At 32.1% G+C, this 25,456-nt stretch overlaps 1 protein-coding gene across 2 annotated transcripts in view; it reads left to right on the top strand.

Moving 5' to 3' along the window:
* Positions 1–24,780, top strand: part of LOC143069591 (tyrosine-protein phosphatase non-receptor type 14-like) — a 34,230-nt gene extending 9,450 nt beyond the window's left edge. Inside the window, exons 8-20 of one of the 2 annotated variants that reach the window (XM_076244303.1) lie at positions 4,926–5,007; positions 6,082–6,164; positions 7,012–7,065; positions 8,890–8,914; positions 10,072–10,141; positions 13,871–15,042; positions 15,942–16,064; positions 18,596–18,814; positions 19,492–19,620; positions 20,122–20,196; positions 20,675–20,834; positions 21,431–21,588; positions 22,458–24,780. In XM_076244303.1, coding sequence (XP_076100418.1) covers positions 4,926–5,007; positions 6,082–6,164; positions 7,012–7,065; positions 8,890–8,914; positions 10,072–10,141; positions 13,871–15,042; positions 15,942–16,064; positions 18,596–18,814; positions 19,492–19,620; positions 20,122–20,196; positions 20,675–20,834; positions 21,431–21,588; positions 22,458–22,586 — 2,479 coding nt within the window. In that variant the 3' untranslated portion in view covers positions 22,587–24,780. The remainder of the gene's footprint in view (positions 1–4,925; positions 5,008–6,081; positions 6,165–7,011; positions 7,066–8,889; positions 8,915–10,071; positions 10,142–13,870; positions 15,043–15,941; positions 16,065–18,595; positions 18,815–19,491; positions 19,621–20,121; positions 20,197–20,674; positions 20,835–21,430; positions 21,589–22,457) is intronic. The other variant, XM_076244305.1, reaches the window with a different exon arrangement.
* Positions 24,781–25,456: the final 676 nt, after the last annotated feature.

The raw sequence follows: 25,456 nt of genomic DNA, 5'->3' as shown, positions 1-25,456 counted from the left end.
GAAAATTCAGATACAAACTTCAGTTTCTTCTTTATAGTAGTGATTGAAATTATCCCATAATATTTTAAGCATATAGTATTTCATAAAACTAATAACTGATAAAAACTTCGGAACCTTAATATGAAAACAAATGGAAGAAATCAATGGAAAAAGAATGGAATAAAAAAAATTAATTTCAACACGGAACTTTAACACTTGCCTTCCGTCACATTTTGTGTATTAGTCAATAATTTGATATATGAAATTACTACCTTTTTCGCTAGTATATACAAATATTTTCATTTGAAGTGTACTTATATATGACACATACCTTGTTTGTATATGTTTATATTCTATGTTTTTGTTATAAAACATCAAATATACTATTAAGAAAAGTCTTATTGTAAAAATCAAAATAATTGACGGATAGTTTCAGTTAATATTCCGTGACATGTCAAGTCCGTTGAAACTTGCTCCTTTGAGTCCAAAGAAAAGACAAACGTCGTTACATTTTATGCAAAAAAAAAAACTCGACTGAAATTTTGAGTCAATTTACCAGTATAGGGAAGTCGACTTTTGTATCTGCATTGAATAAAAGATTGGATGAGGTGAACATCAAGGTTTTTCATGCGATAGCTGTGAATTTGAAGAACTCCGTGCAGGCTGTTTATCATCGTTCATGCTACAAAAGTTACATAAGTAAACATAATTGTTCCCTCTTTTAGAGCGAGGAAGCTTCTAATCTGATTTTTAATGACGACATACAATTATCGGAATGTTGTCCCTCAGTTTTGGGTGTTTGTACGCGTTCTAGAATGCAGTCGTTCAACTGGAGCGCCTGTATATTTTAAAAGATCAAAAACTACGCAAGTTTGAATCAGATGAGCGTATTAAGAAGTTTTATCCGTGTCAGATAAAGTTAAAGTTGAAATAGTTTCTCGTCCATCTTTTGAACTTCAATCACTCTGTCATTCTGGTTGCATTACAAAGTATTTGCTAAAAACGAAAAAAAAACAAAAAAACAACTCCAAACCCGTGGAAGCAGAAATCTCAGATCACGATACTGCTTTTACTAATTTTATTTGGGTTATTGACAACGATTCAATGGGGAAAAAAACATTCCTCATGACATCGTTACTTGATAAATATAGATCTTCTCTTCCTACTGATTCTAATCTAAAATATTCTACTTGTAAAATGCAGTCTAAACTCATTGATTTCTATATAAACTCGGTTGTCAAACAACTTCAACAAGTTCAAGGCAAATCTAACATAATATTTAGTAGCAACATAACTATTTGAGATGCCATATCAACTTCTAGTCAATTGAAAACTGACCTCAAAATATCAATGTCAACTGTATTAAACACAAATAACGGACAGACATTTCATTCCGCTGCAAGTATATTTAGAAAAGATATAGAAACTCTACAAATTTCCACAGAAGAATACCTAACTTCGGATGAATTGTCTCTTCCTTCATCAATTCAGTCAATGCCTTCGTATTTATTGCAATTCATTTTATGGTTACTCGATGATACTGCAGACAGCCAAGTTTATGAGGAATTGCGTAAATGCTTGGCAATTGTTGAGTCAATCGTTTATGTGGCCAAATTTATTTTTACTCCTTTTCATTTAGAATTGGCTTCACAAATGTAACATAAGTTTGGTTCAAAACACCTTGTTTAAACATTGAATGCCAATGGATTGTGTGCTTCTTAAAGTAAAGTGTGATGCTATCTAATAAGTGTTGCCGACCATGAAATTGAGCGAATTCAAGATAGTGTGTACGTCTCTTCTTCTTCTTCTTTTGTTACAGAAAACCATCAACGTACTGATGTTTACTTTCCGGCGCATCCCTGGTAAATGTTTTTTAAATACGTTTCCCAAGCATCTTTGTAGACAAGCATATGGATATCATCACACCTTCCTAAACCCCCTTTTAGATCGCCGTTAAATCTTGAATGAATTGATAGGGATGGTTTGAAACTGGTATTGTTTTAGGAACAAATGTCTTCGGACTTCCAACAATACCTTGTCTGTACTTGTAAAGAAAAATCTGTGCGCTCAAAATAACGTGTTTGCTTTGAGCAGAACCTTTCATTTGTAGAAATAGTATAACATGGCTTGTGACGGTTGATGAAAATGAAGATGATGGAGATAACGCTGGATTTTAAATATAGCTTGTTGCACTGGTACACACTGTCCCAGGTTAGGGGAGGGTTTGCGCGCCTTTGAAAAAGTTAAACCCCGCCACATTATGTATATGTCTGTCTCAAGTCACAAGACTATAATGTAGTGATTGTCGCTTGTTTCTATATACTATATTTGTTTCTTTCTTATTTTTTTTGTACATTAATCTGGCCGTTAGATTTATCGTTTGTTTGACATTTTTCATTTCGGGAATTGAAGACTTTGCAGTATGAATTTTACTCATTGTTGAAGCCCGCACGGGACCTGTAATTGTTAATTTATGTCTCAGTTGGTCTCATTTTGAGAGTAGTCTTATTTGCAATCATATCACATCTTCTTTTTTTGTATGGAATACTTTTGAAGTTTGTGGTACGTTGCAAGGAAAAAAAGGGGGGTATATGTACAAAACCTATAATGTAATAGATATCACTCAGAGTAAAATACACATCAACAGATAATACTATGGAAGCAGTAATAAATGTGAGAAAAAAAAACAAAAGCAACGAGTAGTCTTTAAAAAAGCCTGAAGTATCTGTAAATTCAATTTGAGGTCATATTTGACTGTAGTGTTCTATTTCTTTGCTTTGATACCTCACCCAATATGATAGTTTAAAAAATAATTTTAAGGTATTGTCCTGCATGACACTTGATGTTTACCTGAAATTGAAATTTTTTATAAGGTTAAGGTGCTCTAAACTTTTTGTAGGTTGAAAACTTGATTTTTAAAGTTTTGTTTATAAAACGTCGTTTTCGGAACTTTTTTGATAACAAAATCTTAATAATTAAGGTATATGTATAATAACAAACATTACTTAAGCCAAAACAGTATCGTTTGTATTTAGGAAGAGTTTAGAAATAGAAAAAAATGTCAAAATTGAAACCTTCCCAAATTTTCACAGATTTTTACATATGACCTTTGACCTCAATTTAAAAAAAATGTGACCATATCAAGTCCTGACGACAGGCATATTGTTGTAGTACAAGGTTTCCTCTTTCCAATGATATATTATATAGGTGTGTGTTCGGTGGGGAGATTAAAGTCAGAAAAATCTGCCTTCAGTCACCGCACTACTATACACTAAGCTGGAACTTTAATGTGCTGGTTCACAGTCTTCATGATTTAATGTGCTAGTTCACAGTCTGCATGATTTGATGTGATAGTTCACAGTCTGCATGATTTAATGTGCTAGTTCACAGTCTGCATGATTTGATGTGATAGTTCACAGTATGCATGATTTAATGTGCTAGTTCACAGTCTGCATAATTTAATGTGCTAGTTCACAGTCTGCATGATTTAATGTACTAGTTCACAGTCTGCATGAGGACATGTCATTTTACCTGGACATATTATCATGATTAGCCTTTGCTCTTACTCTTTACTGCTGCATGTTGAGTTAAAAAGCAGCAAATATTAATTTTAAAGTCTTTGGTTTGACACGGTCTGTGTTCAAACCCACAACCTCCAGCACTCCAGACAAACAGACTACCACAACCTCCAGCACTCCAGGCAAACAGACTACCACAACCTCCAGCACTCCAGACAAACAGACTACCACAACCTCCAGCACTCCAGGCAAACAGACTACCACAACCTCCAGCACTCCAGGCAAACAGACTACCACAAAACCACAACCTCCAGCACTCCAGGCAAACAGACTACCACAAAACCACAACCTCCAGCACTCCAGGCAAACAGACTACCACAACCTCCAGCACTCCAGGCAAACAGACTACCACAACCTCCAGCACTCCAGGCAAACAGACTACCACAACCTCCAGCACTCCAGGCAAACAGACTACCACAAAACCACAACCTCCAGCACTCCAGGCAAACAGACTACCACAACCTCCAGCACTCCAGGCAAACAGACTACCACAACCTCCAGCACTCCAGGCAAACAGACTACCACAAAACCACAACCTCCAGCACTCCAGGCAAACAGACTACCACAACCTCCAGCACTCCAGGCAAACAGACTACCACAACCTCCAGCACTCCAGGCAAACAGACTACCACAACCTCCAGCACTCCAGGCAAACAGACTACCACAACCTCCAGCACTCCAGGCAAACAGACTACCACAACCTCCAGCACTCCAGGCAAACAGACTACCACAACCTCCAGCACTCCAGGCAAACAGACTACCACAACCTCCAGCACTCCAGGCAAACAGACTACCACAACCTCCAGCACTCCAGGCAAACAGACTACCACAACCTCCAGCACTCCAGGCAAACAGACTACCACAAAACCACAACCTCCAGCACTCCAGGCAAACAGACTACCACAACCTCCAGCACTCCAGGCAAACAGACTACCACAACCTCCAGCACTCCAGGCAAACAGACTACCACAACCTCCAGCACTCCAGGCAAACAGACTACCACAAAACCACAACCTCCAGCACTCCAGGCAAACAGACTACCACAACCTCCAGCACTCCAGGCAAACAGACTACCACAAGACCACCAAGGAGGTCTCTATTACCATACAAGTTAATTTCCATGAAGTTTTCCATCTATCTGCAGTCAGATGTAAAAATATGTAAAACAAAGGAAGATAACTCCAATTCCAAATATATAATGTGATTCACTGCTAAATACAATTTTAAGTTCACATACCTAAATGAAAACCTTAAGTGCTCACAAGCACTTTGATTGTGAAGTCTGGTTGCTGTCTCAATGCTGTTTCTCCACATAAGTTTTATCATTCTTACATTATTTGATTATAGTAATTCTGTTTACTATTTCAGGTGGAATGAAATAGCTCGTCTAAACCAGAGTAAGAAAACATTAGAAATAGACACATCCAAAAGTTCATCTCAGTATCATATGGTAATGTTATTATTCTTATCTAGATTTTGTGTTATATAATTTAGAGTTAATTCATAGGATACTTATCTTAGTATAATAAGTACCGACAGTAAAGGAAAAAATGATAGTTTTAAACTCATTGAAGCTGAAGTCCGATCAACTTGAAACTTAGTACACATGATCCTTATGATATATCTTTCTAATTTTAATGCCAAATAAGAGATTTGGTCCCAATTTCATGGTCCACTGAACATAGAAAATGATAGTGTGAGTGGAGCATCCGTGTACTGGGGACACATTCTTGTTATTTTATATTTCATTTCATTTGTACTAAAATGAATATTTTCTAGTCTAACTAAAATTAAAACAACAAATAAGAAAATGGGTTGTGTGAATAAACTCATCATAGATACCAGAACTAAATTTAGTATATACGCCAGACGCACGTTTCGTCTACAAAAGACTCATCAGTGACCCTCGATTGTTACAAAGATCACATCAATTTTATATAATTTAACAAATCAACAAAACAATTAAGATCATATACATGTATTCAAGTCAACATGTTATATCATTCCAAACACATATGTATCAAGCATACAAAGATACTGCTAGAAAAAGGGGGAGGGCGAGAAAGCCAACGCAAAACAACTTGAATACTGTAAACCAACTTATTTTTGCTGATACTTAATTTCTAGTTAAGTCCTTTCATGTGACGTCCATTTGAGGGCGATTGAATTTCACGATTTTCAAATAACCTGATGTAGAATTATAAGGAAAGATCCAAGTTTTACAAGTTTGCAACAATTTATACTCACTAAAGTCACGAAAATAAATCACTTGAAAATAAGTTGGTTTTCAGTATACTTACAACACTTCCTTTAACCTTTGTAACAAATGTCATTTTTATTGAACAGGCTTATACAGATCCCATGTATACACTCAATTGAAACCACTCACACAAAAACATAACCGGTGAAAAGTACCATGTAAGGGAAACCCCTTACCAAGATAACAGAACCCAAAGAAATATATGTACTTTCAAATTTGAATGGAAGAAATACTAAGATTTTTTTTACCTTCAACTTTTTACAGGAAGATAGTGATACAGCAAAATATGTGAGAAGATTTGGTCTATTGCAACAAAAGTTTTACAGGATGAATAAAACAACACCAAGGTAATAGAAGTTTGATTGACTTTAGCTCCTCCCACGTTTTGATTGGCTTTAGCTCCTCCCATATTTTGGTTGGCTTTAGCTCCTCCCACATTTTGATTGGCTTTAGCTCATCCCACCTGAATTTTCAATTGGAGACATGCATTTGCACTAAAAAAAATCTTCATTTGCAAGAAAGAAATATTTTTTTCACTACACATTAATTGAGTGAATAGAATGAATGAATGTTATTAAAATTAGCAAAAAATAAATAAATAAAAAACACATGCAAATGTAACACGTTCAATACAGATTGTTATTTTATTGCAAAAGTTCCTATGTTTATGTTAAAAAATCTACATTTTTGAGTGTTTACAATCAACAATGTCAAAAATTGAAACCTGGTCCATGGCTAGTATTTTTTTTTTTTATTTTGCAAGTAATAACAATATCTTCTATTCACAGCTTATTTTTTTCAGCTTTTGTTTTTGCGTGCAATTTTTGTATTTGGTATATCCTCTTTATACAGCCTCCTTTTAAACAAGTGAAATTGATTAAAAAAAAAAATAGGGCGGATGTGTATCAAGGAAAAAGTATTTTAAATAAAATGCACAAATTTGCAAATTTATTTTTGAAATAAATATCAGCTTGTGATAGGCTTTTATTATAAAATTATCAACCTATAATGAAAGTCTATTTTTTGTCAAAAAAGTATTATTATAACAATGATTTTGATTTGAACACAACTTACAAACTACAATTACAACAATTTTACTTCAAAATTGAACAACAAAATTATTTTTTCCCCGTTAATTATTTGCTGAGTTTTCAAAACACCTATTCACTGCTTGTGTATGGTTTATGATTGTAGTTCAAGTGTTGTAGATTTGAATGAATTTCCTGAGACGAGCAACATGTATATATCGTAAGCATATTTCACGCATGATTCAACAGGTGACAAGACTAACATCTATATCATCATCTGGCTTTATATACATACTAGTATTAAGATCTCCTTTACTAAGGAACACTAGAATTCCAACACTTAGTTTTTTAAATGGTGGGGGATTGTAATCAATGAATATTTTTTTTATAAAAGAAAAAGGTACCATAGACAAGAATATTTTTTTTTGTGTTTTAAATTATTTTTTTTTGTGTTTTTTAAATTATTTTTTTCACTCAGTATGAAGGGACAGCTTCTATTTTATAGTTTATTATCTGAAAAGTCAGAGCTAGAATAAAATTAAGATTATAAGGGAATTATATTTGTCACTAAGTCTTTTCAATGTTGGTAAAATCTTATAAAATTTTTATAGAAAATGTTTGTGTAAGTAAAAATCCAAGGCCAGTATTCAAGAAGTTTAGGTTTATTAAGTTAGTTCAAGGAAACTATACTTGCACCCTTACACTTTCACCCTTCCAAAAATTACTTAGCTTTGTGTTTATTTCCAAAGAAACCTACATTTTAATTTGTCTGTATCCTTTCAACAGCATTTTAAATACAACTTTCTGTAGCTCTATTCTAAAGAAAATGATATTGCCTTTTTTCAAAAGACTTGAGTCTTTCAAGTACATATTATAAACATGTTTATATATCTCTGATTTATCAGTCTAACATCTACATTAATCTTCATACATGTTATTGAATCGTGAATTTACTTATAACTGCTACATAATGTTTATAACAAATTTCTACTTTTATATTTCTTCCATGTATATTCTTTCTGATACTGTTTTCTCCAATATTATTTTTCAACTCAATGGGAGGTAATAAGTAAAATAGATGTTTGTTTTGCATGGTATGAGATTTTCAAATTGTGAGACTTAATAGATCCTCATCATAAAGACTTATCATAAATCAAATGTACAAGACATTTCAACATTTGCATTCTTGTTAAATCTGAATCTTAAATTTTTATAGGAAAAGATATTAATATTTGAATTGCGATGCATATGCTAAACAGATAGGTTTGGTGATGTCAGATACAAACAAATTGAACCATATTAAACAGCAACATTTTTAATTCATTTATATCCATGGGGAATGTTAACACTCATATGTCATTGTTACATTTATCTAATTTTGTAGTAGTTTTATTGTCAGGTTATTAAATAAGATGCTTACATAGTATAAAATCAAATCCCTTTAAAGTTAGAAAAACATGGTTAATCTCATTATATATATATATATATATTTTTTTATATAGTTTTTTCAATCTTATAAGCACTTGATTTTTGACAAATAGGATTCTAAGAAAGTTGAATCAATATGATGTATCTAAGTGTTTTAAAAAAAATCTTTTTAGCACTAGATTTTGAACCTGTTACACTATCCACAAAGTTACCCTCAGACTTACTTTTGATTTTTAGTTTCAAAGGAGATTAAATAAATGGAAATGACAAAATTTGTAGAACCAGTTGAAAACTATATTAAATTAAATGTCAACTATAAAAGATTTTTAAAAATATTTAACATTTAAAAAGGGGGAAATAACCCAATATGGTTTATGATACTTTATATAATGTATAAAACCGATGTGTTTATGTAAAACAAAGGTAGGTAATGTGGGAAATGGATATTTTTCAATAAAGAACATTCTTTTATTCTTGTTTTAATAAATAGTACATAAACATTGTAGTTTTCATATTTGAGATTTTTTAAGTCAAGATTCAAAAATTTCATCCAGTTTTTCAGTGATCATAATTATAAATTATGTCCCATTTTAGTATTCGGTTTTATCTTTTTCAGAGATTTACCTCCAATGGACCCTCTGGTAAGATTTGTGTTTTATTAATTATTGATAGTATATTATTTGACTGTATTTTGTTTACTTTTCCCTTGATTTAAGAGGAATATTAAAACTGACACTTTTAATTCTATGACAGTTTGATAACTCATAGTTGTCTCATTAGTTTAAACATATTTATTTATAGTAGATTGGGAAACAAGTTTTGCAACTTATATTAATCCCTTTCCACTTTGCGGGTGCGAATGCTGCCTTGTAGCGACATTAGCCTACTCTTTTTCGAAATCTACAAGGGTGTCTTTAACGTCCAAGAGATATGGCTCTCTCTTAACACGGGTCAGCCATTTATCGTCCCCTTCCAACGGACTATCATCCTTTCCTCAAGACCATACTCGCAAATGGTGTCAAGGGAGAGCCGAAAATTGAGTTCCTGAAATTTTCTTCCCGAATGGGAATCAAACCAGGAACCTTTGTGTTAGTAGTCTGATGCACTAACCACTACACCACTGTTGTCTCATAAACCATCATACATCATTTCTGTATTCCCTGCTGTAAAAAAGTGGGGGTAAACTGTTTTACCTCTATCTGAATGTCCATCAGTTCATCCAATATTCAGTCCAATGGTCAGTCCGTCTGTCCCATCTTTATCAGGAACTACATCATGAGGATTTCTAAAATTTGGTTTCAGGGTTTATGTAAGTCGGCTATACTGTGTGATGGGTTTTCAGATTCATCACTCAACAACTTCCTTTTTACCAAACACTTATCTCTTACACATGATAGCCAAGTTGAACATTTTCGTCACATTTTTTTCAGTAAATACAATACAAAGATTTCTGACATTTGGTTTCAGGGTTTATATATGTCAGCTATACCATGTGATGCTTTTTTCAGATTAATCACTCAACAACTTGCTGCTTACTGTAAACTTTAAGTGGCCCGGGTATCATAAATGAGCAGTAACTCACAGATTCACTTGTTTATTATACAATCATTAAAGAAAATAGGAATGATTGGAGAAGAAATAAATGTTTTAATTTAATCACTATGTTTGACTTAGTTAAATTAATATGTTACTTACAAATCTGATATTATGATTACTCAAAGGACAAAGCTATTTTACTTACTCATGTTAGACCAATTTTCTCAATATTGTTTGAAAAAATATGACATTTTCATTGCAGACCCAATCACAGACTTCATTAACCTATTCACAGCTTTCTTATCAATCACAGGACCAAAGATTTGATCAAGGTAAGCTAGCTGTCAGAGGGTGGACTGGAGCAGTTTTAAAGTAATATGATAATGATGTTTTAAAGGGAAACTTCGCAAAAAAATAAAAAATTGATATTATGTCCATTCTGTATAAAAATGCTCAAATTTATAGATATTTTAGTTTTATTCCGCTAGATAAGAGATCGCCATCGATTTTAAATTTTGAGTATCAATTCTCTACGTTCCGCCATTTTATCATCTTCACGGATTAAAAATTACGATATGTCTATAAACCACAAAGGACCAAAATTACAGTAACCGATGTAGTCGTAATTGCGTGTCGATATCTTGTCAATCGTACGTACGGTTGTTTTATCTGACTAACTAACTTGATACGGAAAATGTTTTAATTTTTTTAAATAACCATAGTCTGTTATTTTTAAACTGTAATATTTGAATTAGTTAATAAGTCAAAGTTCAAATCATAAATAAGTGTTCCGTGAAAATTGTTTTCGAAAATCTTATTCGTTCATAATTCTATAAAGTAATAAACTTTATTCAAATAAATTTGGATCTTCCCTCATCTGATCACCAGCATGGCTAAAGGTATTACTCCCCAAGGTATTGTGAGGGGTGTGAGGTGACAAGTCCAGGTATTCAATCGATTTCCTGTCGGGCTTGCAAGTTCATGCATCGTTTCACTCCTGTAGGTATTGATCAGTGTACATGGCCGATTACTTAAAACTTTCCATTTTGAACTATCAGGTGTATAATATACATCTCTGTCTTGCGTGTCGAAAGTGATATAATATACTAGTCATTACTTATAACTCATACGCTTGTTTATAAATAACATTTCTGGTGTAAAGAATATTGTTTATAAAAATATAAATAATTGCAAAAAAAAAAAAAGATTTGAAGAAATAAAAATCTATTTACATATTTTTTCCAAGGGGTTAATTTGTGAAAATGTAATGTATACTCGTTGTCAATAGTAAAGGACAGATTGGAACATACCAGAAATATTGATTTAAAAAAATGTACGCACTTGTCGACGATTCGTTTATACGCCTGGATAGAAAGTTACGGAAATATAGCGCAATTTAAAATATATACATGTATATACATTGAACATAAGAAAGAAACATACATTTTGTGTAAATTGGGGTAAAAGTTCTGTAAATAGACTAGTCCACGTATGCCAACAGTATATGTAATCAACGAATTCGATAGACTATTGTATACCAAAAGAAGAAGAAGAAGGAGGGAACCAATTTGATTTAAATACAGGTCGATATATAACTTGCTTTGGTTCATCGAAGTTATGAACATAGTAAAATCACAGATTTATATATCAATTAGATTGTTCTCGAATAAAGGAAGAAATTCGTCATCATCACAATTATTCCGACATTCATGTAATATATATGCAACTGGACGTACACTTATACTCCCCAAGGGATGTGAATATTTTCTAGGAAAACTATTGAGTATTAAAGTTTCAAATCAATTTCGGGATTTATTTTCTTTCTTGATATGCAATGACAGCAATTTAAAGAATAAACTGCTTGTCCGCTTTAGGGGTATTCTTGCCAGTTGAACAGACTTATAATTAAATTCAAAAATAGGGAAAGATGACATTAAATTCGTTGTCTTTTGTTTTGAAACATCGTTGGTCAAATAGCTATAGTATTACATGTATACGTTGTGAGACGAAGACTATTTGAATAAGGACGTTCCCGATTATAAATAAATTTGGTTGACGTTTTTCACACTTGAAAAGAATATCTATTCCATTCCAAGAAGATCCTTAAATTTCCTGTCAATTTTTTAAAACATCTTTTTTTTTTAAATAGCTGAAGTATTCATGTGTTGTGAGATTTAAAATATTTTGATGAGAACATTAATTCCTAAATAGGTAAATAAAGATCGCTTTGGATGGACTTATTTATATAATTGTAATTGTTAATGATTTGTTTGAAATATAAAAGGTTGCCGATTCTAATTTAAAAATAGTACAATTTTTAGTTCATACGCTCTTGTTTAGAAGGCTATTTTTATTTATAAATTTATTCAATTAAAATAATTCAGTATTTTATTGTTACAAAAGTAATCAGAAGTCATAATTCATTTAAAAGTGAGCTTATGCAAAATATATAAAAATATACAACAGCTATTCAGTTATTGTGCGACCTTATTACTCCCATAAATTAATCTTGATTCTTTTCTTACATTTCTGTGTCTAAAACTATAACTGACTCCCGTATATCATTCATACGAAATATTGTTCACACCTGAAATGGTAAACCGTGACGCCTAGATGTCACTGAATGAAGATCAAAAGATTAAAATTACATAATGCTAATCTTTTAATTACCTTGATTTTTAATACGCATTCAACATTCACTAAGTGTCACAAATTAATACACATTTTATTTCCACAGTGCAAGCAAGTGAAAATGTTTGCTGGAATGAAGCAAAAACATGTATTTTTAATACACTATCGATCATGTCAGTTTCATATGTTTGTTTAAAGTATTTGTAGAAAAAAAATCATAAAAATGATCTATTGTATTATTTACTTTAATTACTAAAATTTGTATAAAAAAATCCACACATAAATCTTACAATCTAATTTTAAAAGTTGCATGGCTATCACTTACTTTTCGTTGGTTAATAGCTACACCAAAAGTCGTCGATGCGCTTTAAATAGCGTTATAAGATGGTTAACAAACTAGACTTAAATGAGATTAATTTCACTCCCGGCATGCAAAAGACTTAAACTACGTCACATAAGTCAGGCAGTTTTGAAGAAATAAAATTAGTAATTCCCAATTTTCTTCTTTATTACTTTTCATATCAAAATAAAACTTGGTGAATATGTTTTTTATGGTATTATGAACATAATAAGATGAAAAGTGAAAAATCGCGAATTATCCCTTTAAGCAGTTTACATGCATAAGTTTAAGGAAGAAGATTTTTGTCAACAATTTATGAAATGTTTTGAATCTTAAAGCTATATGATTCAAAAATGTTAGGCAAGTCACTCAGTGGTCTTACAGTATACATACCATGCTTGCCTTTAGTGCTAAATGTCATGATTGGATAAAATTTTCAAATAGTTAATCACTGCTTCTCTGCCAAGCATGCTACATTTAGAGTAAGAGCTAAAGTTGGTTTGCATGAAATATGATATAATTTACCTGAGAAGGGTAACATATTTCAAGCTAACTTTTACCTTGTGACTTAAAGAGATAACTATTGTATTTAAGCTCATATGGCATCAGTGATGATTTGATGGTGGCAAATTAAGTTTAATGACCACATGTAAGTGGAGACAGTAAATGGGTTTTTGCGACCATCAAATCACCAATTGATGCCTTAAAACACAATATTGTTGTTGGCATTCTAATAAAAATAACACAAAACAAACATCAAATCATTCATTTAAAATCTGTCATACGTTGTCTGTGCTGGCGCGTACATTTTCATAGCATTAATTGCGAATTGAAGCCATGAAATTGGTAATTTTATCCAATCAAATGAATGTTACAAACAATGTTGCATAAGAATACTGAATATGTATTAAACAAAACTTCAGCCTGTCATTTAGAAACATTTCAGGATATAAAATATGTTTTATTTTTGTCCTGAATATGTATGTTATATTTTCTGCTAGACATTTAGTAGCAACCGATTAGTGAATAATTCAGGTTATACTTTGGCATATTAAAGGCTTCAAAAATTCTCATTATTATTTTTTTACAGAATTGTCCCAATCAACAACGACATCAGCAGAGGATTTTTTCAGACAATCACAGCAAAGTTTAGAGACTGGCAGCCGTAAATACAATAGTGCAGAATCTCAGAACAGTCCCACACAGCCTGATCCACGACAGGCAATGTTACCAGCTTATAGGCCAAGTCCTAGTTATGATCAAGTCATGAGACACCGCGTTCAACAACAGAAAGGAAATATATCTAACTCACAAATGTATTCTGCCCCTCAGGAAAATATAACGTACAGTCACCCTGACATTGGGTCTGATGTTTCTAATTATAGTCGGCAAGAAAGTGATTATGTAAATAGTGAGACGATACACAACTACAACAATAATACATTATATGCAAATGTGTTTCAAGAGGAAAAACAGAATTACATGCAATATAGAGAACGAACTAGTAATCTTATAATACAGCCCACATACAGTTCTCCAGAACTTACGGGACTTCCACAGGAATATCCTACAGAAAATATATTCCATGACCCTTTACCTTTTCAATATAAACCCCCACCCCCATATCCCAGGACAAGTAGTAGTACACCAGATCTGGCAGTTCAGACAATCAGAACTAATGTTAGTGATAGTCCCGATCTTATTTCTCGCAAAAATATGGGATTACCTCCCCCTGATGCAGAATCTATTGAAGAGGTCAGAGATCATGACTTTCCTACAGAGAATGGGGAAGAAAAAAATCCATCAAGTGAACCGATTACCAATCCACCTCCGATAATAATCAGTCATGTGGAAACAGATGACACTTCTAGTGAGTATTCAGAAACAACATTTCATGTGAAGGAGACGGACAGTGAAATAGAAGATGCTCATAATAAACCTGCCGAGGACACACCCATCCAAATAAAATATGTGGCCCCTAACAAAGCACCTCCTCCTTCTACATCTAAAGAGGTTGTTGTACGGAGAGAGAGTTTCCGTCGTTTAATGATTGCTAATAGGTCTGGTCAGTTTAATCCTAATTCATTGAGTTCTGCTGACAACTCTGCAACTGGTTCCTCTGATAAATCTGTTATACCTGAAGTTACAGCAGAGAAAGCATTAGGATTAGAGAATCCAGTTGATGCTCTGGTTAAAAGTGATAGCACACAGCTGGAACCAGATCAGGAAGCTGAAAGAGACACAGATTCTGATTCTGATCAGGTAAGTTATTGTTTATTTGATGATGTTTAGTCTCTCAAAAATTGTACAAGGTAAATATAAAAAAAGAAGATGTGGTATGATTTACAATGAGACAACTGTCCACAAGAGACCAAAATGACACAGACATTAACAACTATAGGTCACCGTACGGCTTTCAACAATGAGCAAAGCCCATACTGCATAGTCAGCTATAAAAGGCCCTGATAAGACAATGTTAAACAATTCAAACGAGAAAACTAACAGCCTTATTTATATAAAAAGTTATTCTATGAATGAAATGTGTATGTCATGGTTTTACACTAGTAATTTTGGGGCCCTTTATAGCTTGTTGTTTGGTGTGAGCCAAGGCTCCGTGTTGAAGGCTGTACATTGACTATAATGGTTTACTTTTTATTTGGATGGAGAGTTGTCTCATTGGCACTCACACCACATCTTTCCTATATCTATGTCATATACATATGTGTTAAGAAAAACTTAATTGTTAGTTCACATTTATATAATTGTGAAAAATACATACAGATCTGATCAAAGTGGATTATGTACAAGTTAACCAATGGCCAAAGATTGATGTCAGATTTTATTTTTTATTGAAAATGAAATAATTGAGTGTTCACATTACCAAAAAAAAAATTAATAGAGGAAGTCTTTGAAAAAAAAATAAAAAATCATAAGTGTTCAATTGAAAGCATGACTTTCACAAAGAACAAAACACCAAATTAAAATGTCAATAAAACCTCATTGAAACTGTGAGTGCTTCATAAGGGTTAGCAGTTCCTGCTCCATTTGAGCTGTTTATATATATTGTATTTTAAGTGGGTCTGGCACTGTCATACTTAGGTAATCAATAAAGTGTTTTTGTATAATCTGTATAAAATGAATAATTTGTATTGTTTATATAGGATGGTACTATTAAGTTGAGAATGGGACCATTAAAGATGGCTGCCATGAATGGTTTGTCAATGTCAAGACCAATGGTTCTAGCTTTGATGAATGATGAAAGTAGAGCACCAAAGGATGAAAGGGTTTGTTTACTTACATGTATTTAGTAAAAAATATAAAGCAATATTTAAAAAAAGCCATAATAAATAATTTAAAACTTCTCAACAAAGTACTGTGAAATGTAATATTTACATTTAATACTGTCCATTTATAATTATTCCTTGGACACTTATTTTCGTGGATTTCATAGGTACAGGTGAACCATGAAATTAAATGGTCAACAAATATAAAATTTCTTTAAGCATGTATGTACACCTAGGCAAAACTCCAAAATTAAGGGAGTTCGCTTCCCAGTTTCAAAGTAATTAACTCTTCAAAACACTAGTTTATACTGATAGGGAATTAATAAAGGAATACAAAGAGATAAAAAAAAAAAATATAGGTCACCGTGCTTGTTTTTGATATATGTGCCATTGAAATTTTGGAAAATGTTCTCTCTCGACTTTTCATAGCTTTATCATTGACAAGTTTAAGTCCTCAAAAACTATTAAAAAATAATAAAAATTCTATAAGTTTTTATCAGACAGCTTATCATTATATATTTAAAAGAATTATAAAAATAAAAATGGGAGTCACTGGGCAAAATTTATTAAGTCAGCTGAAGGACGCCTCTGGGTGCGAGAATTTCTCGTTGCATTAAAGACCTGTTGGTGACCTTCTGCTGTTGTCTGCTCTATGGTCGGGTTGTTGTCTCTTTGGCACATTCCCCATTTCCATTCTCAATTTTATTAAAATGGATAAAACCAGAGGATTCAGAAAAATCTGACCAAAATTCAAAGACATGCCAAGCCAGCTTCTTTAAGTATCCATGAAAATGCAAATGTTCTGTAATCCATGAAATTAGTACACACGAAAATCAATGTATCTACAGTAGATTTATTTTAAATATTCTCATAAATTATTGAATCTCTTTTTCCCCGAAAAGTTCGGGTTTAGTGTTATAAGTAATAAATTAAATTTACACTGTATAAAATTATTTTCCTATAATTGGTAGCAATTTAGAGAGATTGAGCAAAAATTTTATTTTTGTGAATTTTTTATTTTATTGTTTTCCAAAATCTGCAATCAAGTATATACAGAGACGTGCAAAAAGTATTCGGTCACAATGGCGTCGTGTTTACGTTTGTACAGGTGACCGACTTTTAAATGGCCTTGCCCCACGTCAATCACGTCACTGAGTATTACTGTACTAGTCTTTTAGCGTTGTGCATCACATGGGCTACCGTCATGTGACGTTTGTTGTCGTCTGCCATTGTAGTTTCATTAAAACAAGTAAAATAACAAAGATGGGTAGAAAAGGTCAGGAACTGTCAACAGATGTCAAAAACATGATTATGGAAATGTTCCAGAATGGATTTTCTCGACGAAAAATCGCTGACATACTTAGAATTCCCAAGTCAACAGTTATTGACAATGTTCCAAAATTTTTAGACACGGGTTCTGTGGTGAATAAACCCAGAAGTGGCCGACCATTGTTTGTAAAACCACGCGACTACCGCAAGCTTGAACGCATTGTAAAGACAAGTCGGAGGAGCTCTTTATGTGACATAACAAACAAGTTTAATGAGGAAAATTGTGTTCCCGTGTCTAAACGTACCATCCAGCACCATTTACATAAACATGGGTATCACAGGTGTGTAAATAAGAAAAAAATCGTGATCCGGGAAGTCAATCGGAAAAAAAGACTTGCATGGTGCAGAGAAAAAAGGAGATGGACGGTTAATAACAACTGGAAAAAGGTTATTTTCTCTGATGAAAGTAAAATCATGATTGGACATGATGAACGTGTGTACATATGGCGAAAAAGAGACGAGGGGTGGAGACCGGACCTTGTGCAACCGCGGACTTCACAAACTAAATATCAAGTCATGATTTGGGGTTGTATTTGCTGGAATGGCGTCGGTACACTTACTCCTGTAGAAGGCAATATTAATGCTGTCAAATATCAAGAAATACTTGATGAACATTTGTGGCCAGTGATAGCTCGGCATTTTCCGGGAGGAAATTATTTATTCCAGGATGACAACGCCCCTGTCCATCGTGCACGGTCTACCCAAGAGTTTGTAGCTCGGAACAGAATAACCGGTATGAGCTGGCCTGCACAGTCCCCCGACTTAAATATAATCGAAAACGTTTGGTTACATGTAAAAAGAAAACTTCAAACACGTACTGGGATGATTAAATCTAAAAATGAATTATTCCAAGAAATCCACCGTATTTGGGTCAGTATTTCCCCTGCCTATATTCAGTGCTTATACAAGTCGATTCCGAAAAGGATATTAAATGTAATCAGGCTAAAAGGACACTTAACAAAGTATTAGAGGTAAGTTTTTATTTTTGTTGTATTTCATTGGTTGATTTATTTACAGTGCAAGCATGAACTTTACAACTTTCGTTTTGAAATGTAAACATGACGCCATTGTGACCGAATACTTTTTGCACGTCTCTGTATATATAGAACATTTAAATTGTGGTTAAATATATTAACTTCATTTGTAGTCTTGTTTAATGTGGAAATGCCATTTAAATGTTAATGAATTCTGTTTTTTTACAGAGAAAACTTTTGGAAACAAAATTATCTGAAAATTTAGTTTTTAAAGAATTTGAGGAAATTCCTAAGAAAAATCCAAACAATGATTGTTCTGTGGCCAAACTTCCAGAAAATGGGCCAAGAAATCGGTTCAAAGATGTTCTACCTTATGATGCATCCCGAGTAAAACTTGCTCCAAGGAAAGACAATCACTCTGGATATGTAAATGGTTCTCATATAAAGGTAAAACATGTAAACATTGACAACTGCACTTGCATCCTTAGTTTGTAGCGATAATTTTTCATATCACTCTACTCTGCTGAGAAAGGAAATTGTCAGTCAGTAAGATCAAAGGAAAAATTTCATAAAAAGTGATGATATGATAGTGAAAACAATAGTATTTTTTCTTACAGAGAATGGATTACATTTTTCATGCTGAAATTTATATCCTTCTTATTTGTTATGCATAATATGGATAAAACAAGCAAAACAACAAGTCTTATGAATGCACCAGATGCGCATTTCGACAATACACGTCTCTTCAGTGATGCTCGTGGCCAAAATATTTGAAATCCAAAGCTTATATAAAAGATGAAGAGCTATAATCCAAAAGGTCCAAAAAGTATAGCCAAATCCGTGAAAGGAATCAGAGCTTTGCATGAGGGAGATACATTCTGTAATTTATAATAATTGCTATCAATTTCTAACAGCTAATTTTAATAACACTATATAAAGTTATGTTTAATTTACCAATCAGAGGTCAGTTAATAACTTTTTCTGTCCAATGTAGCAGTCAAAGACAGTTCAACTCATGTTTGAAAAATTTGCTGACTTCAGTTGTTTTGACCATGTTATTTCTGTTTCATATATCATTGCATGAAGTTCCGCACTAGTAATAACAAATTTGTGTTATGTTTCAGCTTTCAGTTGGTGATCGTGTCTGGTGGTATATAGCCACACAAGCACCACTTCCGAACACATGTATAGATTTCTGGCAGCTGATTTGGGAACAAGAAGTTGATGTAATAGCCATGCTGACAGATTTAGTGGTAAGCTGATTTATTTTCACATTTATACAGTGGAGAATTTATTTTTAAACCTTTTTATATGAATTATACTTCTTAAAAAAATTGCATGTGCAGAATATGTATGTCTTAGCGCTGTAAATAAAATTTTCCAGCAAACTCCTTTATAAGTCTCAATTTTATCTCTTGTGATTTGTTCCATTTATGGACACAGGTTGAGCTGACCTAATCAATAATATTTTAAAATTTCATATTATGATTACATATTCTACAAATAATACTTTAGACCAATTTTCATAAGGGTTTTTCTAAATTCATTGTTGGGGTTGATGAGAGACACTCATGTAGATTAATTGTGGATGGTTGCATTTTCAATCAAATTTGGTAAAATTGTGTAAGTAAAATAGAATTATGTAATATAAATTTGGTGATGATAAAAAAAAACAAAAAAAACCCTTCTCCTAAATGCATTCAATTCTTGAACAGCCTGGTCGTTATAACTATAGTCTATTAACTTTTTTGCAGGAGATGGGGAGACAGAAATGTTTTCCTTACTGGCCACAAGAGGTTGGACCAGAGCATACAATTACATTTGGACCTGTAAGTTATGACATTTAATACTGATTTGATATAAAATATTATTTACAGTTAAAAATTTTAAGGTTATATAAAAATAAGAAGATGTGGTATGATTGCCAATGAGACAACTCTCCACAATAGACATGTATACAAAATTAATAGGTTATGCTTTATAGTCATTTTTTTTCTCGAAATTTGGTCACACCAACATTGTGAATATTATTCATTATCCAGGGTATATTGGACTGACAAATACTATAATTATGACATGATTAGTCTGAACCACTGCTGATGTTCTTTACTTTTTCAACTATTTAATTTGGCATGGTTGGTTTGCTCAGTCAATCTGATTTCTTTCTAAAGTTTAATATTGCATTAAACATTTACAATCTAACAAAACAAATTAAAATGACTTTAAAGGATTGGTTTTAAAATAAATACATTGTACATGAAAAGGTTTCAATAATATTTGAAAACAAAGCTGTTTTATTTTTTTCAGTTTGAGGTGACCCTGTTGTTTTGCAATGATTCCTTGTGTTATATCACAAACAGAATTTCTGTGGTCCATACTAATTCTAAAAAGGAAAGGCAGATATGGCATTTACAGTACACTGATTGGCCAGATCATGGTTGTCCTGATGATATGTATGGATTTCTGGGTAAGTGAAGTAAGGGGAGACAAATTTTGCATGTTTATCTTAACTTATTCATGTTAGTGGTCAAATGTTTTTGTGGGGAAGATGTATGGGATGTGACATGAATTCAAAATACCTAGTCACACAGTACTAAAAATCAACTAGAAACCAAAAAGTAACTGACACACCAAAAGATAGAATACAAATCCCATTTATTAGGTTGAGAATAGGGGGTATATCATTGTAATTACTGTCCATGCATAAGGTTTCTATTTAAAAATAAAATTAAAAAATAAAAAGATGTAGTATGATTGCTTATGAGACAAATCTTCACCAGAGACCAAATGACGTAGAAGTTATCAACTAAAGGTTTTCTAATCTCAGCTATTTAAAGCAAAAACTGTCAACCTATATTCCATGAAATGAGCATTTTCTGTTGATGAAGTTATGTATCTTTTTGTTTTCTTTGAATTCCATTAAAAGAAAAACATTGCATACAGCAATGCTGTTGTTATTTGCTACATATACCCTATAAGCATTGGTCTCCAAGTGTTTTGCTGACAGGTAAAATTCAGGGGAGATAATTAGAAAAAAATATCATTTTCTTGTCTTTAATATAGGATTCTTAGATGAAGTTGACTCAGTACAAAGATTAGCAGAAAGTGAGGAGGGTAGTGGTAAGAAATCCCCTATAGTGGTACATTGTAGTGCTGGAGTAGGCAGAACGGGCGTGGTCATACTTACACAGGTTATGAAGTGGTGCTTAGAACATAATCATGTAAGTTTACATTCAATATTTGAATTTTTATGCCTCCACTGTAGCAAAGGGCATTAAGTTTTACCCTTTTCTGTCTTCATACGTTGGTCCGAAAAATTAGTTTCCGTTCTTTAACTTGAGTATGCCTTTACTAAATGTTACGAAACTTATACACAATGCTTATTTCCGCAAAACACAGATCAAGTTTGAATTTTGGTGGCATCACTTTAATTGTTTTAAACTAATGCCCCTTTATAAATGGAAAAATTGCAAAAGTTATAGTTTCCATTTTGTTACTTCAGTTTGCCTCAAGATGTTGAGATATGTTAAAACAGAATTTTGGATAAAAAAAATGTTATGATTATCTCCCCTATCTCATTAAAAAAAATGTATTTCAGAATGAAGAAAAAATTGTTTAGCCATTTTCAGTCATAATTCTAAATAATGATTGAATTCATATATGTCCAGTGAAATGGTAGGAAGATTATCATTTAACTAGTAGACTGTATTTAAAAAAAAAAGAATCATACTTCAAACTTGGATGTTGATCTGTTAGCAGAGATAGAAAGGAGTATGGAGGGTCCACAAATAATCCTCTGATGTCTTTAGATATGTATATAAAGCTGAATGTTTGATATACATTTGAATTTGAATAAATTTGTTGATAAAATTTAAATTAAATTGGTAATTTTACAAGGATAAAAATGTATTACCTTAATTATAGTATGGCAAAAAACTATCTGCTTAACTGAAAGATGTATGAAATAATTTATTAGTTGTTGCAGGGAAATTGTGTTCATAATTTTAAAATACTCTGACTCTAGTTTATTAAGAAAAAAGGTAAAGATATGCAACTTAATTTTATATTTTGTATAATTTTTTTTTTTCAGGATATAGATTTGCCAAAAGCTCTTGCAGGAATCCGAAACCAAAGAATGTTTATGGTACAGACTTTAGGACAATACAATTTCATACATAAAACATTAATACAGTACCTAAAAAATACAAGGTTGATTTGAGACATTCATCTAACAACATTTATTTGGTGTTTATAATGGAAGAGTTAAGTTTCATTATTTAAAACATCAATCTGTTCTGAGCCAGCTATACTACAAAGAATTTTCTTTTCATACCTTAGGAAAGTAAAATTTTATACTGCAGGAAAAGATAGATAAAATACAGAAAAAATATTCAAGTACGGTAACCTGGCATTTGTTATGCAGGTGATTGGATAATATAGCGTTATTGCACCAGCGTTGTTGCACCTGCGTTATTGCACCTAGTGGAACTTAGCTTGTTGAGAAACAAACTATTAAACATAGTTAACAATCTAGTTTTCCAGGAAAAGGAATAGAAAATATAAATTGTCACAAAAAATGTACTTTCCCTTAGATATTATTATTGCTATAAAATGAATGTATTTCTATACTGTTTAAATTTTTTAATTATTTTTTATCACTTCTTGTATATCTGAATGTTTATGTGGTGCATGCCTATTAAATCGTAAATTGCATTTTTCTAAGACAGTTCTTAATGAATTTTTTCTTCGATGAACTTGACCTTTACTCTTTAACATGTTGAACTTTTACTGTTTGTCTTTTATTATCTGACATTATTATATTTAAGATAACTGGTTGCATCTCAAAATTATACTATCTGGAATCCATTTTATAATATATTTGATAAACTACTATCAAAGGCTTAAAATATTTTTATTTCAATGAAAAACGGTACTGTAAATTCATATTTTTTTTTTCTCAATATTTTTGTTATATTTGCAAAAAATATTATGACAGGATCGGTTTTTAAAAAAACCCCAAAAAAAAAGTTCTTTCAAGCATAATAGAAATTGTTGACATAAAGAAAATTTGTTACTCAAGATTGGCATTACAACAATATTAAAGGAAAGGATTGTATGCAGTTTAATTTATGCTTCTCTCATTTATGTAAAAAAAAAATGTAAGAAAATTTTGTGCATTATCGGTTGTTTACATTTTTTAGTATTTTTTTTATTTATTCACTTTAAATAAGAATATAAAGTTGACAGACGGCAAATGGGTCAAGGACAGGACAGATATTGATTATCAGGAGGGTTAAGATGATACATTGTATTATATACTAATATATATGGGAAGAATAGTGACACTGTTCATGTTGAATTGTATTTTTTATAGAAAATATGACAATCAATTTGAAAACACTGTGAAAACACTGTGAAAACACAAATGCGAACATGATCTAATTCAAGACAATACCACAGCATCATGTGGACTTGATCATTTTTTAAGACATCACAGTGTCCATTAGATCATATGTAATTTTTCATAAAATACATGTACTTATAGATTATCGGTGATCATCTCAACGAGATTAATTTTCTCGCTTGAGCCGGGACGAAAGCGAGAAAGGCAATCGAGTTGAGATGAACAATGATAATCTTTTTATCGCTATTTTACCTATGACGACGTTGTCAATTTCATGTCAATTTCGTTAGCAACGCCACGTGCATGCTTAGTTTCTAGCGATAATTTTCCATCTCAAGCGAGTATCATGATATGAAAATTATCACAAAAAAAGATCAAAGGAAAAATGCACAAAATAGCGATAAATGGCTTTTAGTGCCAACAATTCTTTACTTATAGTGTTTATTTATATAACATGTGTTTATCTTTTCTAAAGAAATATATATACCACCAGTAAACTTTATTTCGAGGGTGAAATGGTTTTGAAATTAAATTATATATAAATTTTGACTAACAATTGTGATCAATATATATCCTAATTCTTGTACAATTTTTTTGTTCGCTCATCTATGGTCAGTAATTGTAAATATTTATTTTTCTTCACACATAATTTATTTTTGTAAGTTAGGAAAAAGGTTGATTTTCTGGCCTGACAAGTAAAGGTTCTTATTTGAGGCCATTAGATTTTCAGTAATGAAGGTCAAGGCCAGTAGATTTACAGTAATGAAGGTCAAGGCGAGAGCTTGTAATAGGTTGTAATTGTATATAGATTTTTTTTATTCCAATATACTATTTTATTTGTATAAACGTTTTTTATTAAGCTTTACACATGTGTAGATATATGCTTTATTCATGCAAAACATAATTGATCTATGGTGCTAGACCTTGTTTTACTGTGTAATACACATTTTAAATTCTTATTTTAATAAATAAGTTGTTCTTGTTGAAATAAAATATTTAAAATACTAAATTTGTGTCTTTCTTCATTGCATAACATTAAACTAAAGAGATGTGGTTAGATAAAATTTTCAAAGATACCATGATTAGAATTTGTGTGCACTGGGCATATATTTTGTCTACAAAAGACTCATCAGTGAGGCTCAAATAAACAAAAATTAATAAGGCCAAATAAAGTACGAGGTTGAAGAGGTATGAGCGCCATTGTGAATATATATCTACCAAAGGCATTAGATCTTCAAGTGATTTAATGGTGATGATTGTAGCTTGCTTCATGTCCAGTTGGAAATATTTCATATATGTTAGGGGAAGAAAACATTTAGTTTTCCGACATTGTTACCTTTTAAACAATTTCTTCTGTAGCTCCCAATGTACATCATGTATTCATTCATTAAGACATTTTGTAAGGTTTGCTCCATGTATTCCTGATGATGAAGATAAATTAATAACTAAAAGGTCTATAAGGCCAACTAAAATTAATTAGTAGATTTTCATCCAAATTTTTGAAAAAAATGGGGCGGGTGGGAGGATTTTATTTTTTAATTTTTATTTCAAAATTTGAAACAGGAAGTTTGGAAGGAAACACAATTTTTGACGGTTACGGGAAACGGAGATGAACAAATCCGGAAATCGAAATTTTTTTCAAAATAAAAAAAATCGGGGCGGGACGATTTCAGAGGGGCGGGCGG

The sequence above is a fragment of the Mytilus galloprovincialis genome, chromosome 3 (assembly GCF_965363235.1).
Source record: "Mytilus galloprovincialis chromosome 3, xbMytGall1.hap1.1, whole genome shotgun sequence".
Lineage (NCBI taxonomy): Eukaryota > Metazoa > Mollusca > Bivalvia > Mytilida > Mytilidae > Mytilus > Mytilus galloprovincialis.
Note: the sequence above shows the minus strand (reverse complement) of the source record. Positions and strands in the feature narration are given on the sequence as shown.